The sequence below is a fragment of the Indicator indicator genome, chromosome 36 (assembly GCF_027791375.1).
Source record: "Indicator indicator isolate 239-I01 chromosome 36, UM_Iind_1.1, whole genome shotgun sequence".
NCBI classification, from domain to species: Eukaryota; Metazoa; Chordata; class Aves; order Piciformes; family Indicatoridae; genus Indicator; species Indicator indicator.
In genome coordinates, this window is record NC_072045.1 from 2,434,276 (window position 1) to 2,451,777 (window position 17,502).

The 17,502-nt window shown below is 56.5% G+C and overlaps 1 protein-coding gene across 1 annotated transcript; it reads right to left on the reverse strand.

Annotated features, from left to right (window-relative positions):
- Nucleotides 1-848: 848 nt before the first annotated feature.
- Nucleotides 849-14,110, reverse strand: COMP (cartilage oligomeric matrix protein). Its single transcript, XM_054396118.1, has 19 exons — nt 13,899-14,110; nt 11,604-11,689; nt 9,539-9,590; nt 8,027-8,199; nt 6,688-6,825; nt 5,840-5,917; nt 5,570-5,728; nt 4,911-5,015; nt 4,645-4,752; nt 4,303-4,462; nt 4,030-4,148; nt 3,597-3,649; nt 3,060-3,253; nt 2,533-2,711; nt 2,280-2,328; nt 1,797-1,993; nt 1,497-1,669; nt 1,146-1,285; nt 849-987 (listed from the first exon to the last, which is right to left on the reverse strand). The coding sequence occupies exons 1-19, from the start codon at nt 13,972-13,974 to the stop codon at nt 941-943; spliced, it is 2,286 nt and encodes a 761-aa protein (XP_054252093.1). The 5' UTR covers nt 13,975-14,110; the 3' UTR covers nt 849-940.
- Nucleotides 14,111-17,502: the final 3,392 nt, after the last annotated feature.

Sequence of the window (17,502 nt, forward strand, 5' to 3'; positions counted from 1 at the left end):
AAACTACTGGAGAGAATCCAGGGGAGGCTGGGAAGATGCTGAGGGGTCTGGAGTAGCTCTGTGAGGAGCAAAGGCTGAGAGCCCTGGGGCTGAGTGTCTGGAGAGCAGTCCCAGAGGGGATCTGAGCAATGCTCAGCAAGAGCTGAAGGCTGGGAGGCAAGAGGATAGGGCCAGACTGCTCAGTGGTGCCCAGGGACAGGGCAAGGGGCACTGGACACAAACTGGAACCCAGGAGGTTCCATCTGAACAGGAGGAGAAACTTCTTTGGTGTCATTTATTGGCCTAAAGCTAATTGTCACTTGAAGAACCAGGCAGGAAGGGCTACCTGGAGGAAGAGTCTTGAGGGTTTCTGTCCCATAGGTACATGGCAGCAGGTTTAAAGTGGAAGAAGCAACATGCCCCTGACCAAGGAGTAGTATTTATTATCCCACATTCCAAGTTTTTATTATCCAACATTCCAGAGCAAAGATAACTCCTTCAAGTCCTCTTCCTAATGTTCTGTGAGCAACTCATAACCTAGGCTGCTCTCCAGGCCGCTGCCAGGGGCAGTTCTGCAGCTCTTGGCAAGGAGAAGACTCCCAGCTGAGAGCCTCCGAGCAGGGCCAAGGTTCGTGGGGCTCACCCACGCCGAACCCAGCTGCTGCGGGAAGCTTCTCAGCACCTTGGTTTCCCACCTGGTGTAGGGAAGGAGGTTCTGCAGCAGCTCAGGCTCCTGCTCACGCTTGGTGTCTGTGCCTCAGCCCTGCCGCGGCGCTGGGGAGCAGGCAGGGAGCTGCTGCGGCAGGAGAGCTGCCGGGGAGCGGGAGCGCAGCGGCAGCGGCGGCGGCGGAGCGCCGGGGGCGGCCCCGGAGGGCTTCAGAGCAGCAGTAGGAGCAGAGCACGGCTGGGGAACAGAGTGGGCTGCGGGGGTGTGCTGCAGGGCAGGCTGTCTAACTGGAGGTCAGTCTTGCTGAACTCGGAACGTTTCGTAGTCCTCTGGGATGGTGTCTGAGGAAAAGGAGATGAAGGGGAAGAGATGAGAAGCAGAACCAGAAATGGAAAGCAGCAGAAGCTGCTGCCCTCCCTTCAGGCTGGCCAAGAGCAGCCCAAGCTCTGCGGGGCAGAGCGTCCCCCAGGGCTGTGCTGGGCTGCCCAGGGCTGCTCACCATTGCAGCGGTACCGCAGGTTGGACCAAATGATGTTCTCCTGGGAGAAGCAGAAGACTCCCAGGCGCCCTCCTCGCATGGTGGTATCCAGGACCACTCCTGTGTCTGCCACCACTTCAGGGCCTTCGTAGAAGCGAGCTCTGGAAGAGAGGATGCCTGGGTGGGACATGGACTGCCCTGGCTGCTCGCCAGGCAAGCACTGCCCCGACCACAGCAGAGGTCGAAGAAGGGGTTGGGGTGGGAGGGACCTTCCCAAGACACCCAGCTGATGGGCAGGGACACCTCCATGCCCAGCAGAGCTGCTGCTTGTGTGTGCTCAGCCCCCCCGAGCTGGGGTCACGAAGGCCTCACCTGATGTAGCCGACCTGGGGCCGGTGCTGCAGGAACCAGCGGTAGGAGGTTTTGTCCTTCCAGCCAGAGTTCCGAGGGTCCTTCCACAGCAGCTTCACCTGGTCCGTGGTGTCCCCTGTGTGCCACAGGGAGTTGCGCAGGTACTCGCCTGGACCTGTCTTGGACTTCACTGCCTGAGAGGAGGAGAGGCTGGGAGAGCACCTGGCTCCCAAGGGCCATGGCCTCACAGTGCCTGTCCAGGCAGCACAGCTGAGGAAGAGGCCAAAGCCCCCTCCGGGACTCTCCTCCCGGGAGCTTTACCTTCAGCTGAATTCCAGGTTCTGCCACTGCTCGGAAAGGGTTTGCCTGCCAGTAGGTTTGCTCCATCTGCTTCCACATCACCACGTAGAAGCTGGAGCTGTCCTGGTAGCCGAAGATGAAGCCAGCATAGTCATCATCAGTGGCAGTGTTGACGTGGAAAGTGCCCTCAAAGTCCACTCCATTGAACGCTGTGTAACCTGCCGGGGTGGGAGAACATCAGAGAGTCATGGGATGGGTTGGCTTGGAAGGGACCTTAAGGATCATCCAGTTCCAAGCCCCCTGGTACTGTGAGACACTAAGTGGCTCCGTTTCAATTCTGGGTCCAGGTGGGGGAGGTGCATTTTGCTAAGGCTTTGCCTCCTACAGAACACATTTCCCCAGGAGGTGCCTGGAGGCATCCAGCAGTGTCTGAAACCCTCTCAGAGCTGCACTGAGCAGCTTATCAGTGACTATTTCCCAGCAGGACAAAGGGAAGATCCTCACCTACAGCCAGCCCAGGGTCACTGTTCATGGTCTGGACAATTTCCATGCCCTGAGAAAGAAGGAGGTGGACTCATGAGTAGAGCTGCAGAGCTTCATTTTTGTGAGGTGGTGGTGGGGGAGAGGCGCACCAGGGGTGAGACCCCAGGGTTAGGACACTCAAACAGCACCACTGAGCCTGCAGAGCCTTCAGCTGGCAACTGCAGGCAGTCTGGAGCAGGCTTTGCTCCCACCTGAGCAACAAGCAGGCCCCTACCTGATTGAGGACAATCCAGTTGGGGTCAATCTGTGCATCCCCCTCGGGGTCCAGCACCACTGTCTGGAAGGCTCTGAAGTCGGTGAGGGTCACCTCAGCATTCTCGGGGCAGACGTCGATGCGGTCGATCACCATGTCCCGGTCAAAGTCATCTTCACACAGGTTTCCCACACCGTCACCTGCCAGCACAGCACCAAGGCTCAGCACCCTTCCTTCATCTCTCCCACCCTTTGCACCCGGGCTTTGCTCAGCATTGGGCTGGGACAGTGAGAGGTGGCCACAGCAGTGCCAGGCTGGGAGGTGTTCAGAGCACCTCCTGCATGTCAGCTGCAGGGACTGAGGCTTCTCCTGCTTGCTGTAGGCAGAGGAATCACCTCTGGAGATTCTGCTGGAGGACAACTTCTCCTAAATGCCTCAGGTTAGCCCTGAGGAGAATTTGCTTCCTGGCTACGAGGTCAAATTGATAGGTGCTGGCCAGCAGGAGCAGGAGACTCCAGGCTAGAGCTATTGTGCATCATTGCCCTCACCATCTGAGTCTTCTTGGCCAGGGTTAGGGACAAGCCTGCAGTTGTCAGGGCCTGGAGGTTTCTCGTCTGGGATCCCATCATCATCATCATCATCATCACATTCATCTCCCAGCCCATCGTTGTCTGTGTCCACCTGGGAGCTGTTGGGCACTGTTGGGCAGTTGTCCCGTGAGTCTTGGTGGCCATCCCCATCACTGGTGGAGAAAATCACAGCTGGAGATTATTCACTGCTGTGGGCTTTTAGAGGAGCTTGCCAGGAGCTGGGGTCCTCCATAAGAACAGCAGCAGGTGGTGGTTTCAATCTTCTGGAGCCATTGGTTACACCAAAACCAGATCAGAAATCTTCCTGCTGAGCAAATCCCTGGACAGCAGCTGAGGAGCAAGTTCCCCTCCAGCAGCCTTTGGGCCACACTTGGGTGGTGGTTTGGAGCTCCTGTGGCCCAGCCAGGCTGCCAGGGAGTTGCCAGCTTGCCTTTGCCCCTCTCCAACCCCCAGATTTCATGCAGCCCAAGGATGATTCTTGCTGCAGGCTCTTACCTATCCTGGTTGGTGTCACAGACGTCTCCCACCAGGTCGTGGTCGGTGTCTTTCTACAAGATAAAGCAACAATCATTGAACCTGCCCAGAGCAGCAGCAGGGGTGGAGGGTGGGGAGGTGCTGGCCCCAGTGCCATGGCCACTGACTGCAAACAGAGCTGGCAGCCCTTGGAGGCTTCCTCCTGCAGGGCCCACACCTTGCCCTGCTGCCTTCAGCCTGACTTCCAGACTTAGCTGTGCAGGAAGAGAGGAGGCCAGAGGGCAGGAAGCCCTCTCTGACTTTTCCTCTACACCCCAGCACCTTTGATCTCCAGGGGGTGGGCTTTTGCACTGCAGGTGGTAATCTCGGGGTGGGGCTGTCAGCTCTGCACCCCCTGGGCAGGGGACAGAAGCTTTGTCTGCAGTGAGGTGAACCTAACCTGAGGAGTGCTCACCTGGTCTGGGTTACTGATTGTGGGGCAGCTGTCACAGGCATCTCCTACTCCATCTCCATCACTATCTTTCTGGTCAGGGTTAGGAACTCTCCTGCAGTTGTCCATGGGGTTTTTGATCCCTGCAAAGCAGGCAGAGTGGAGCCATCAAAGCCGGAGTTCCTTTCCCTCAGGGCTGCTTTCCATCACCTCCTCCGCCGGCCTGTGCTGACTGCGGAGTTGTTCCAACCCAGGCGCAGGACCTGCAGCCTCCTGGGGAAGCTCTGCAGCTCTCACCGTCGCCGTCCATGTCCTCGTCGCACTCATCCCCGCGGCCGTCGCCGTCAATGTCCTTCTGGTCGTTGTTCTTCACCTGGCGACAATTGTCGCAGGCGTCGCCGAAGTTGTCCTTGTCGGCGTTGTGCTGGTCGGCGTTGCGAGTGTAGACGCAGTTGTCCTGCGGGGCACAGGCACCGGCTGAGGGCAGCCTCAGCCCCTGCGCTGCCACCGAGGGGGCAGAGGGACCAAAGCCCCGAGGCGTGTGCCCAGCTGTCCCCTGAATGCACTTTTTAAAGGCAGTGGCTGTGTAGGACCTCTGGGTACATCTAGGGGGGTCAGGGTGAGGATCAGCCCTCAAACCTCCGCATTTAGGATCCCATCTCCATCGGCATCGTCGTCACAAGCATCTCCGATCCCATCCCTGTCCGCATCCTCCTGGCCGGAGTTGGGGACGGTCACGCAGTTATCCTGGAAGGAAAGCATCAGAGAGGGGCTGCTGGGGAGCTCTGCAGCTCGGGCAGGCTCTGGCCAGCTCCTGCAGCCTGTCCTCGGAGCAGGACTGCCCAGTCCTGGCTGAGCCCTCCCCTGGCAGAGCTCCAGCACAGCAGGATGCAGCGGGGCCTCACCTTGCGGCACTTCTTGTCGGAGCAGCGCTGCTTCTCGTCCGGGACCCCATCGATGTCTGTGTCCTTCCCACACACGTAGCCATTCCCTGCCCACCCCACGCGGCACTGGAAGACATCAGAGTCACAACATTAGGCTGCTGAGTGCCCCATGGGGGCATTGCAGGAGAGCCAGCACAGAGCACTGGAAGCTCAGGCATGCAGTGCCCTGCAGGGAAGCACTGGCTGCAAGATGCAGCTGTGCTGTGGGCAGCGTTTGAAACAGCTCGGGTGTGAACCCTCTGCTTGTTCCCGATATCATAAAGACAGCAGCAGCAAAGCCTGGCTCCAGCAGGTTGCTGAGTGACGTTCCTCCCTCCTTGGCTGTGCCTAATGCTCTGTGACTGACAGATGTGTACTGCTTCGGGCAGAGAAAACAAACCCCAAGCAAGCAGGAGTGGATCTGAAGCACCAGGAGCAGGCAGATCACTTCCACAGGGAGCACGGAAAGAGCTCTCGGTGCAGCTGAGGTGGTACTGGAGGGTAGAGCTGGGATAGGAGGGCAGGGCTGGGGCAGGCTGTGCCAAAGCCAAGCTGCCCAGGAGAGGGCAGCGGCAGAGCAGAGCAGGGCAGGGGGGATGTGCAGCAGGGGCAGCAGCGGGGGGCAGCGGCTGGGGGCTCACCGCGCAGGACAGGGACCCATCCCTCTCCACGATGCACTCCGCCTGCTCGTGGCAGGGACTGATCTCGCCGTTGGGGCAGCGCCGCACGTTCTGGCTCCTGCAGCCGCTGACCTGGTCGCCGACGAAGCCAGGCTTGCAAGCGCCGCACTTGTAGGAGCCCTGCAGGACAAAGCGGTAAGGAAATCCCAGGATCCCAGCACGGAGGGGTTGGAAGGGACCTCTGGAGCTCCTGGGGGAGGGGGAGCCGTGGGAGGTCCCTGCAGTCCTTACCCGGGTGTTGATGCAGATGGAGTTTGGGACACAGTTCTTGGCAGCTCCTGTCTCACACTCATTGATGTCAGTGCAAACCTGCCCGGGAAGAAGCAGCCAGGAATGAGCTTCACTCTTCAGCAGGTGCCACAGCAGGTTCTGGAGTCAGGGCACCACTGGGTGCAGAAGCAAAGCCCCTGACAGGCCTTATTGGGACCCACAGCTCAAAGCTCTCCTTCACACAGGCTTGAGGCAGATCCCAGCAGTTCTCCTGCCCCCAGGCAAGCTCCTCACAGAGCCACCAGAGGTTTTAGCCTGGCCAGACAGCTTAGCTCTGAGCTGAGCTGCCAGGTATCTCCTTACTGCGGGACAGAAGTGAGTCAATGGAGCAAGAAGGTCAAAGATGTGTCCTGTGACCAACCTGCAGCTCTCTAAATGCCACAGAGCAGGAGGCGCTTCTGCCTTGGGCAACTTCTGCTTGCAAGCCACTCTAAAACCTGCTGTGTTAGGGCTCCTCAAGCTCTAATCTGCCTACAGCTGTCAGAGAAGCGAGGAGAGGAGGAGCAGTAGCTGCATGAACTCTTCTGTGTCCCAGTGTGAAGGATTCCCCAGGCTGGCCTCATAGCCACAAAGGTGCCAGACACACAACGTCCTGCCCAGCACCAGTGCAGCAGAGGGGAGGGCTTGGAGTTTGCTTTGCTGCTGCTGTGCTGGGACACCGTTGGCAAGTCTGCACCAGGGCTTCCCACCAGCACCATGCAGCCAGCTCCCTCCCACTGCTTTGACGCTTCCAAGACCTTTGGATGACAGTTACAGAGGGGAAAGAGTTAACGGCTTCCGGAGGAGACAGAATAGTTCCTGGGCCTTACCTGCTTGTTGGCCCTGGCATAAACCAGCCCAACCCCCTCCACCATTTGCCCGGTGAAGCCGGGGGGGCAGGGGTCGCAGCGGAAGCCGGGGGAGGTGTTAATGCACTGGACCTTCGGGAAGCAGGGGGCTGCGTTGCACTGCAAAGAAGAGGGGGAGCAGATCGGTGAGGCAGCTGAGAGGGCAGCTCCCAGAGCTGGGTCACATCCAGCTCCTGTCCTTTTGTGCTTTTCGGTTTTAAAGCCTCCAACCCAAAACCCTGCGCAGAGCTTCCTGGCTCCCCTCACAAGTGGAAAATTGCAGCTCCTCCACCTCGGGGTTGCTCCCCAGCACCAGGATGTGCAGACAAGGAAAACAAATCAACTTTCAGCACTAATTCCTCTTAGGTGACATCAATTGCCCAGGCAAGGAGCTGCCCTCCCTTCACGCTTCCCTTCCTGTCAGTCTCCAAATCCAGAGGTCTGGATCATTCCTTGCACTGTTTTTGAAGGACAGGAGCAGTTGCTTGTGCCCTGCTCTGGCTGTGCAGGGCTGCTGTTAATGTTGCCTTTATTTCCTCCATCACTTTGTTTTCACTGCCTCCCACCCTGCTCTGCCAGATGTGTGACATGGATCCAGCAGTTCCCACGTTTTGGTGCCTGGCAGATTGTCACCAATCTCCACATCTCTCAGGGACCCTTTCAGCTGCAGCAAGGTTTCAGTCTGAAAGCCAAGAGAGGGGAGGGGGCTCTGCCAGACCCTTGGGGTAGCTTGGTGGATAATCAGGGAGCAGAGGGCTCTGGTTGGGGAACCACAGGAGTCTTTCGGACACCCGGAATCAATGGCTGAGGAAAGCTTTGCATGGCCACAGGGAGGGAACTTGATGGAATGCCACATTTCCTAAAAAAAGGACAATAAATCCTGCAGCCTCTGCCTAGTAAAGTTTGATTTAAGGGCAGGAGCAAGGCAGGGTGAGTGCTGTGGAGATGGATTGCAGGGAGGACGATTTGGGAAGCGTTTGATCCCATCCCACAGTCGTAAATCTTATCTCTAACAGCTCATCAGCTCGAACGATCGTGAGACCAAAAGGCACTGTGCTGCCCTTCCCAGCTCACCTTCCCATGTGGTGCAACCCTCAGGATTTATGTCCTGCAGCCTGTGTGGCTTTCAGAACACAGTGCCAGCGAGGCTGGATGGAAACCCAGCACGGAGCAGAGCCGAGGCTGAGACCCAGCGCCGCCTCCAGCAGAGCGCTGCTGCTGGGGAGCTTCAGCTCCCAGGGCCGTTGCCTGACTCCTGCTACCCACCAGACAAAGCTCCAGGAGGAGGCAGGCAGCTCTGCAGCCCCTGCCCTGGCTGTACCTCGTTGATGTCGGTGCAGGTGGTGCCGTTGCCAGAGTAGCCGGGGGGGCAGGGGCCGCAGCGGAAGCCGGTGGCAGTCTGGGTGCAGGACACGCCAGGGAAGCAGGGGTTGGGCAGGCACCTGTTGAACTGAGTCACTGTGATTCCAGGGCCTGTGACCTCGGGGCGAATGCCTGCAGGACAAGAGGGAGGTTAAGCACAGAGCTGCCATTGCCAGGCCAGCATCAGGTGGTCCTGTTGGCTCAGAAGGTATCAGGGCAGGGTCCGGACACTCTTGGAACAGGCTGCCCAGAGATGTTGAGGCTCCAAGCCTGGAGGTGTTCAAGGCCAGGCTGGATGAGACCCTGAGCAATCTGGGCTGGTGGGAGTTGTCCCTGCCCACGGCAAGGGCTTGGAAGTGGATGATCTTGAAGGTGCCTTCCAACCCAAACCAGTCTGGGATCCTAAGACATCTCCTCACAACCACCACAGCAAAATCTTCACTAAACCCAAGGCAAACCGCAGCCTCCTCCCCATGCTTCTCTTCCTGAGCACTAATGAGCAGCACACAGCTGCTGTGAGTCACCTTCAGTGCATGGCTAAAGGAGGCTCAGGTTCTGCAGCAAGGAGCACGGGAGGGGAAGGCACAGAAAGCAGAAGAGAGAGTGGGGAAAGCAGAAAGCAGCACAGAGGGAAAGCTCAGGGCAGGTTTGTGCAGGAATTAGCATAAGAAAAGCTGTGAATGGCTGCAGCTCCCAGAAGCTTTGCTGATCTCTTTTCCAGCAGAAGTTCTCCCCACACTGTGTGGCTCCACCCTTTGAGTGCACTGGCAAAGAATGGAGCCCCTCCAAGGACCACACTGCTGAAAGCCAAATCCACTGGAAGTGAGCCCCAGTCCAGAAAAAAAAAAAAAAGCAAAACACAAACCCAAAACATATCCTGGGGAGCAGAGGGCAAGATTTATGGGGGGAAAATTGCTGCTGCTGGTTACTGCCTCTGTAAACAAGCTTGGGTGGTGGCAGCATGGGGAGGGAAGGAGCAGCAGGGCAGAGCCTCTCGGGGCTGAGGTTCTCTTCCGCTTGCAGCTCAGGAGGAGCCAGCTCGATCCCATGGGATATCCATCTGCTTTCCCAGGCAATTCCAACATCAGCCATGGGCTGGGTTGTTAGGAGATGTGCTTGGGCAGCTTTCAGCAGCTAGCCTGAGCAGCTCATCCTGGCAGGTCATGGAGCTGCTAACCAAGCTTACTTCAGAGGGAGTGGGAAGTTGGCTGGGAAAGAGATCAGCTCTGGGGGCACCCCACAACCAGGGAAAGGGCAACAGCTTCAGCTGCCATTGCACCATGGCCCACATGTGCAGAACCTTCTGGGGAGGCCACAAAAGCATCAGGGCTGTTGAGCAGTGCCCTGTGACACCCAGGGTGGTGCTCAACCAAGCTGTGGTCACAGGCAGCCTTGCCCTGCTCATTTGGACACGAAGCCAGGAAGGACTTGCAGGGGGCAGCTGAAGACAGGACTCAGCTCAGTCACTCACCACAGGCATCACACTCCATGACTGTATTCTTCAGGAATGTTATCTCCTTAATCTGGAAGAAAACAAGAGCCACCACTTAGCCAAGGGCTGAGCTTGCTCCCACGCTGGGACCAGCCCCACTGCCAGCAGTCTGAGGGTGTCTGAAGCTGCACATCTCCTCAGCCACCACTGAGCCCCCAGCTTCACAGAGGGCACTGGACTCCCAGAGCCTGGCTGCAGCCTCCCTGCTGGCTCCTGCTCCCTGCTCTCAGTCACTGCCTGCTCCTGCAGCCTAACTCAGGGATCCTCTCGCCGATGTGGGAAGCACTTGACTTGAATACACAGAAACAAGTGGGGCAGAGAAAGGGAAATCTGCTTGGTTTGGGTCTTCCACTCCAGGAGGTGCTGAGCCAGCAGTGCTGGAGGAGTCAGCTGCAGTCCAGGCACTGCACAAGGCAAGGCAGGAAAAGATGGGGCAGCTGGAGGAATAATCTGACACTGTTTCTGCCACTCTTTGGCCCTTAGCATGAGGACACTTTGAGTCTGTTCACAAAACCTCCTCCCTCCAGCGTGGAGCTCACCTGCAGCACTGGCAGGGCAAAACTGTTGCTGCTTTGGTGAGGAAAGGAAAGCAGCAGGCACAGGGCTGTGTGTCTGGAGCTGACAATTTACACCACTCCAGCAGGCAGCAGCTCCTGCAGACATTGTTCCCTTCAAGAGCCTTGCTGCCATCCACAGCCCAGGCTCAGGCCCATCCCTCCACACCCTGGGCATATATTTTTTTTCATGCTCAGCTCATTTCACTCAGCCAAGAGCTGCTGCTCAGGTCTCTGTCAGCTCCCAGGTACAAGAGAGAAGCTTTCCTCCCACCTTAGGCTCTCTCTTCCCTCTCGTGCAGCCTGGGGCCATGTGTGTGGAACAGTTGATGCAGAGAGAGCTAAAAGCCACCCCAGAGCATCCCCCGTTAGAGGTGGGTGACAGGGAGCACAAGAGAGGCTTCGCAGCACTGCTAACGACCCTCAGCATCTCCTTTGTGCCCCGAGTTTGGCTCAGGGGAGGGGAGCTGCCCTTCCTGGTTGTGCCTTTTGCCAGCATCCCCAGAGGCTGAATCAGGGAGAAGTGAAGGGTCAGGAAAATCTTTGCACAGCCTGAGGAATCCTGAGCTGCCACCTTGGCTCTCCATCTGTATGTGCAGGTTTGTCTTGCGGGGAAGAGCTTTCCCCCTGGATCAAAGCCCCTCCCAGTGGGGAGATGGCAGGAGCAAGAGCAAACAAAAACCTGCGTGGAGAAGCTTTGCTAACCTGGAAGGGAAGACTGGAAATCATTGCTGGGAGCTGCCAGGAACCATGTCTGACCTGGTTCCTAGTAAACACTGAGCATTTATGCAGCAGCCTGAAATGTGAGAGGACCCAAGGCAGATGTTTGTGCAGATGAGAGGCCGCCCAGTCTGCCCTGGCACAGACACCAGGCTGCCATTCCTGTTCCCTGGCAGGCAGAGGCTGCTGCCCGCAGCTCCCACAGTGGAGAGAGGGAGAAAGGAGCCTTTCTCTGTGCTTCAGAGCAGAGCTGCCCAGCCAAACCACCACCTCCTCGTTAAGATGGGGAGAGTCTGAAGCACCCAAGAAGTTCCAAACCCCCTCAGCAACTGCTGGAGCCAGGAAGGCTGAGGATGAACACAGCAGGAGTGAATACAGAGCCTGCTTAGACTCCCTGTGACCTCCCCTGCCAGGACCCTAATAGATGGCTGAAAGCTCTCCTCCATTTTCCAAGTTTGGACTCTCCACTGATTTACTGAGCCCAGGAAACCAAGGAGAAAGTGACTCGTGGGTGCAGGTAGATGTGACCCCCCCTGCCTGTGTCCCCTCCCCCTGTATGCTGCTTTTCAGCAGCCCCTGCTCTAAGCAGCAGAGTTTGGGATCCAGACTTCTCTCCTCAGGACAGACCTGGTGGTGATTCCCCCTCCTGCTGCTGCTTCCACTGAAGGTAGGCAGCAGCCCCCTCCCCCCGAGTGCTCAGCAAGGCAGGCAGAGGACTCAGAGCTATCTCCCGTGCAGAGCAGCAGGGAGCAGGTCCTGTTCTCACCTACCTGCTGCTTCAGCAGCTCCCGAACCTCCAGCAGCACACGGTTGGTTTCTCTCATCTCCTGCAGCATTTCTGGCCCAACATCACCTCCTAAAAACCCCCAAAGGGGTTGGGGGAAAACCAGCCCAGAGCCATTAGCAGCACAAACCGAGGGAGGTTCTGAACTGCAGCTTCGCAGTCAGGATCCAGCCTCCTCCATACCAGCTTCTGCCAGGTCCTGGCTAGAAGCTTGGAGGCCTTCCCAGGCTTGCACAGAGGGTAGGGTTTGCTGTGGGCAGTGCCCATCAGCTGTGCTTGTCAGGCAGGTAACAGCCACCCCTCAGCTAACAAATGAGCCTGGCAGGCTGGCAGCTGTGGGAGCTGCTAACCTGGCACAGGCTCTGCAGTTCACACATGGGGAAGTCCTGCTGCCAAGAGCAGCAAATTAATAATGCAGTGCTGTGGGAGCTGCTGGGAAGGGCAGAACTAAAGCAAAGCTCTTTGCTGAGCCCATCCCAAAGGTGCTGCCAAGCACTGGAGCTGGCACAGCAGCCGTGGCCTCGCCTGCTCCCTTTCTCTTGCTGGAGTCTGGAGGCTTTTGGGGTTGTGGCAGTTTGGAAATGCCCTGTGGTGGCTGTGGGGCATCTGCTCCCCCATACAGCACTGCCACATCCTGCCTGGGCTGGGATAGGAACCATTGCACAAGGTCATCTCCAGGCCAGCTGAGCCTGAGTGAGGAGAAACTTCTGCACTGGAAGGGTTCCCCAAGCCTGGCACAGGCTGCCCAGTCAGGGGGCTGGATCCCCACCCCTGGAGGGCTCTCAAGGAGGCAGAGATGTGGTGCTGAGGGCCATGGTTTAGCCCCAGCCTCGGTAGAGTTATAGAATGGTTGGAGTGCATGATCCAAAAGGATTTTTCCCACCCAAACCATTCTATCATTCTGTGACTTTTCCCTTCCAGCCTTCCCTGCTCCCTCCAGACTAAAATCCTGCACTCCAGCTTTGCCCCAGCAGAGTGACTGGAAGCAGCTCCTGGTTTCTGGAGTTATTTAAGGTACAGTCAAAACCTGAACCATTTAAAAGAGGACTGGACCCAAAGCTCAGCTCTGGTGCTCTGCTGCCTTCCAGGAGGGAGCCCAGCTCTGGTTTCTTTCCTGCATTCATCGATCCTCACACCTTGTAAATGACAGCCTGGGTGTAAAGGAACCTTTATAAAGAGAGAGAAACAGCCAAATCCTCTACAAACAGCACTCTGTGTGCAGGGCAAAACCACCTGGAGCCGGGGGGCTGTCTCCTTGGGGAGCCATCTGCCACCACCACAGGATGGGAGCCCCTGCTGCTGACACCCACCCAGCCTGAGAGCCTCATGAGGCAGAGCCTAGAGATCTCCTGACCATTTGCAACCTCCCCAACACACTTGGGGTTGGGAACTGACTTGGAAGTGCCACAAATGTGGTGTTCTTGGGCAGGAGGTCTGAATTCAAGAGGCATTTCTTGGTCTGTTGAGAACAAGAAGCTTGCACATCACTTCTCCCTTCAAAGGGAGGGTTTGAATCAGCTCTGCAGGAAAGCTTCAGGCAGCTGCTGGTTATTGCTAGGAGGAATTTTCCATCCCTAGTAGCAAGAAGCAATTGAAAATAAAAGTTTGGTTTGGGTTTTTTTGGTGTGTGTTAATATTCAGCTCCAGATGAATGATGATCCCAGCACTCTGCAGCCTTCCCAGAGGAAATCGATGCACTTGCAGACATTTCCACTCCTGTGCCTCCTCCTGTCTCCAGCAGCACACATCTGAGTGCCTGGTGCAGAGGCTGAGCTGCCAGCTCAGGCTCCCAGCCCCTCCTGGGCTCGAGCATTCCCCTCACAGGCTCTTCAGGGAAGGGAAGCTTTGGCAGTGCCCTTTGCATGTCCTCAGTTCCTAGAAGTTTGAGTGTCCCTGGGGTCTGTGTGTGCAGAGAGACTCTGCAAGGGTCCTGCACAGGACATTTAACCTAAACCCCATGCAAAGTGCAGATGAAAAGTGTCTCTTGCAGGTCACTGCAAACCACAATCAAACTTCCACTTGCCCTAGGAGAAACCTTTCTCCCTAAAATACTTCACAGCCCAGGAGGAGGACTGGGGGGAAGCAGAAGGCTGAAGATTTACTCAGCTAAGCTTCCAATTTCCTATGAAGCTACAAACTCCCTGAACATTTCCCCTAGGCTTCAGGAGATGCAGTTGGCATCTTAACCTCGCTCCTCGTGCCCTGCTGCTGGAGAGAAGTTTGGTAGGAGCCCAGAAAGCAGAGGAGAGCCCAAAATACAGAGAGAATGAGCAGCCCTTACCTGCCCTTCTCTGCTGGCACGACGAGAAAGGCCAAGAGAAGCAGAGCAGAAGAGCAGCGGCGAGAGCTGGGACCATCGTGGAGGCTCCAGGCTGTGTGGCTCCGTGGGCTCCTCTTGCAAGGGATTTCTAACCTGCAGGTCTGCCTCTGCTCCCCATTAGTGGCTGTGGTTTGCTATTTATGAAGCTGCATTCCTTCCTCTGAAGTCCTGATGCTCTGATGCTGGCCGGGGGCTGGACGTCATCGCTGGCTGCCGCTCCGCACAGAGCGCTACAAAAGTAAACAATATGAGAAAGTCATCAGGGCAGGAGGGGGCTTGGGGCTGGCCCTTTCTTTTTGCCTCATTTGATTTTTTGGGGGAATTTTTTTCTTTTTTTTTAGACCGACTTGCACCAAAATAGGTCAGAAAATTCCAGAATTAAATGGATTTTTGGGTGGTTGTTGTTAGTGGTTTTTTTTTTTCTCTCTCTCTTCCTGGACACACAGGAGAAGTGATTCACAGCCCCTAGCACCAAAGCTCAGAGCCATCTGCACCTCACTAGGATTTCAGAAAGGGATCTCCAAGCTCCCCAAAGGCACTTTCACCACTAGTGGAGTGGTAGAATCATCTCCCAGCTCCTGAGAGGAGCCCTCACATCCTGCTTCAGAAGGGGACTGGCCAAGTGGAGAAGCCTTAGAGGTTGATGTTCTTGCTCCCCCCCAGCCAGGCTTGCCTGAAGGATGCAGTGCAGAAGGGACAGCAGGAAGGGGAGGTGGATTGTGCTGCTGCTTGTCTCTGAGGGGCTGAGTCTCAATCCAGCCTTTACCACCAGCCTCAATCCAGCTCTTTCCACCAGGACACACAGAGTGGGCAGAGAAATGCTCCCAGAGCAGCCAGAGAAAAGCTGCCCAAGGAAAGGGCTGCAGCAAGGCAGTGGCAGCTGGGAGCTGTGAGCAGGGTCAGCCTGCAGGGCAGGGAGGTGCTGGGTCCCACAGCTCTCCCTCCTGGCTGTGAGAGCTGCCACAGTGCTGGTCACACCACAGCCCTGGGCACAGGAGCTGCAGCAGAGCTTTGGGTGTTCACCCAAAGAGGCTTTGCTCATTTTGATCTCAGACTTCCCATGTTCAGGGTGCAGCCAGGAAGGTGCTGGTGAGCAGCATGGTCACTGCAGTTAGCAAAGGAGGGTTTGAAGGGCAAGGGAGGGTCTCAGCTCCTTCTGCTCTGCCCTGCTGAGGTCACAGCTGCAGTACTGGGTGCAGGTCTGGGCTCCCCAGTTCAGGAAAGGCAGAGAACTGCTGGAGAGAGTCCAGGGGAAACTACAAAGCTGCTGAGGGGCCTGGAGCTCTCTGTGAGAATCAGCTGAGAGCCCTGGAGCTGAGAGCCTGGAGAAGAGCAGCCCCAGAGGAGATCTGAGCAATGCTCAGCAAGAGCTAAAGGGTGGGGGGCAAGAGGCTGGGGCCAGACTCTGCTCAGTGGTACCCAGGGACAGGGCAAGGGGCACAAATGGGAACCCAAGAGGTTCCATCTGACCAGGAGGAGAAACTTGTTTGGTGTGAGCCACTCTGTGATGCTGTTTGTCTGGGCTGCAGTGCAGAAGGGGCTCTGCAGTGCCAGGTCTCTTACACCTTTTTCCCCTGACTGGAGCTGACATCACAAATGAAAGCAGCACACAAACAAACAAACAAACAAACAAACCAAAACAAAACAAAAAAAAAAAAACAAAAACAAACAAACAAACAAAAAAAAACACAGAAAGAAAATTCATCCCAGTTTGAAGTTTAAATATTTTCCATCCCCGTGTTTTCAACAAATCTTTGCCAAATGATGGACAAAAGTCAGAAGGAAAAAATGAATTTTTTTCCAGTCTTGTAAGGTCAAGCTCTAAAAATAACTGAAAACCACCTACAGGTTCTGGGGTGTGTGCAGAGAGGTTGGCAACCCCTGGGCAACCCAGTCCAGAGCCCAACCACCCTGGAACTGAAGAACTTCTTCTTCAGCTCCAGTCTAACCCTGCTCTGCCTCAGCTCCAGACCATTCCCACTTGTCCCAGGCACCCTCATGCAAAGTCCCTCTGCAGCCTTCCTGCAGGATGCCTTCAGGAGCTGCAGGGCTGCTCTACTCCACCCACACCTCAGCAGGATTCCACAGCACAGCTTCCAGCTTGGCCTTACTTTGTCTGACATTTGCAGACTCCAAGGACACTCTGTGAAGGGCACAGGATGCTGAGCTCCGAGGCCCAGCTCCAGCAGGGTCTCCAGTCTGGTCCTCCCTTTGGCCATCTGCTTCCAGACCAAACAAAAAGCTGCTCTGGGAAGTTTGCAGGCCATGATTTTCACAGCTCCAATCTCTGCAAGCCCTGATTTCAGCTGTTGCTAAAGCACAGAAATCAACAAACAGGGCTCCCAAATCCTGCATGCAGGAGCTGGTAGCAGTCCTGAGGTGTCAAACCTTGGCCAACAACTAAGCAATGTAAAGAGAAGCAGCAGTGCTTTGTGCCAGGCAAGAGTCAGTGCTGGACACCAGCACCAAAGCTGCACCAAAGCCACCAGCCCCTGGGTGAGGACACCCCCAGCCCCTGCCCCTGTGCCTCCTGCACTGCAGGGTGGAATCATCCACCCCAGCCTGTGGTTTCCTACATGTCTGAGGAGTTACAGCTTGCTGCAGTCTGGTTTATGTCTCTGACTCTGGATTCCTCAGGAAAGCAAAGCACTCACTGAAGGTCACTGAAGATCTTCTCTAAGCCCTTTTAATGAGTTGGGGTTTGGGGTTTCTCCTTCATGTAATCAGTGGCAAACTGCAGTGCCAGAAGATGTCTGCAGAACACAACAAATGGAGATGGTTCCACCCAGCATCACTACTGATGGTTCCACTGAGGGCATCACTACTGCTCTTTCTTGTGCTCTGCCCTCCCAGCAGAGCTATGGAGAAGCTGAGACCTGGAGCTGACCTCTGGAGCCCCAGAGGGATCTGATCAATGCTCAGCAAGAGCTAAAGGGGCTGCAGGGGGCAAGAGTCTGGGGCCAGACTCTGCTCAGTGGTGCCCAGGGACAGAACAAGGGGCACTGGGCACAAACTGGAACCCAGGAGGTTTCCAGGAAGAGAAACTTTCTTGGTGTGAGGGTGCTGGAGGCCTGGGGCAGGCTGCCCAGAGAGGTTGTGGAGCCTCCTTCTCTGCAGAGCTTCCAAACCAAATTCAGCAGACCCCTGAGGAGAAGTGATTCACCTGGAGCCAAAGTGCTTTTGTCAGGACTGAGAGCAGGAGGTCAGTCAAGGGCCCCACACATTCCCTAGCAGCCCTCATTCAGTTTTGCTTTACCTCTCATCTCAGCCTCCCACAGACAAATCAGAGGTGCAAGAGGCTGGAAACAGTTGGATGTGCAAGTCAAGAAGAGCTGGCCCCAGGCTCCTCCTCCTCTCAAGTAGACAGGGGGGTGCAAGGAGCTGGAGCTCCTGCTCCCCACCACCACCACCCTGCTCAGAGCTGCTCCCCTAACCCCCATCACCACCCTGCTCAGAGCTGCTCCCCACCACCACCACCCTGCTCAGAGCTGCTCCCCTGACCCCCATCACCACCCTGCTCAGAGCTGCTCCCCACCACCCCCACCCTGCTCAGAGCTGCTCCCCA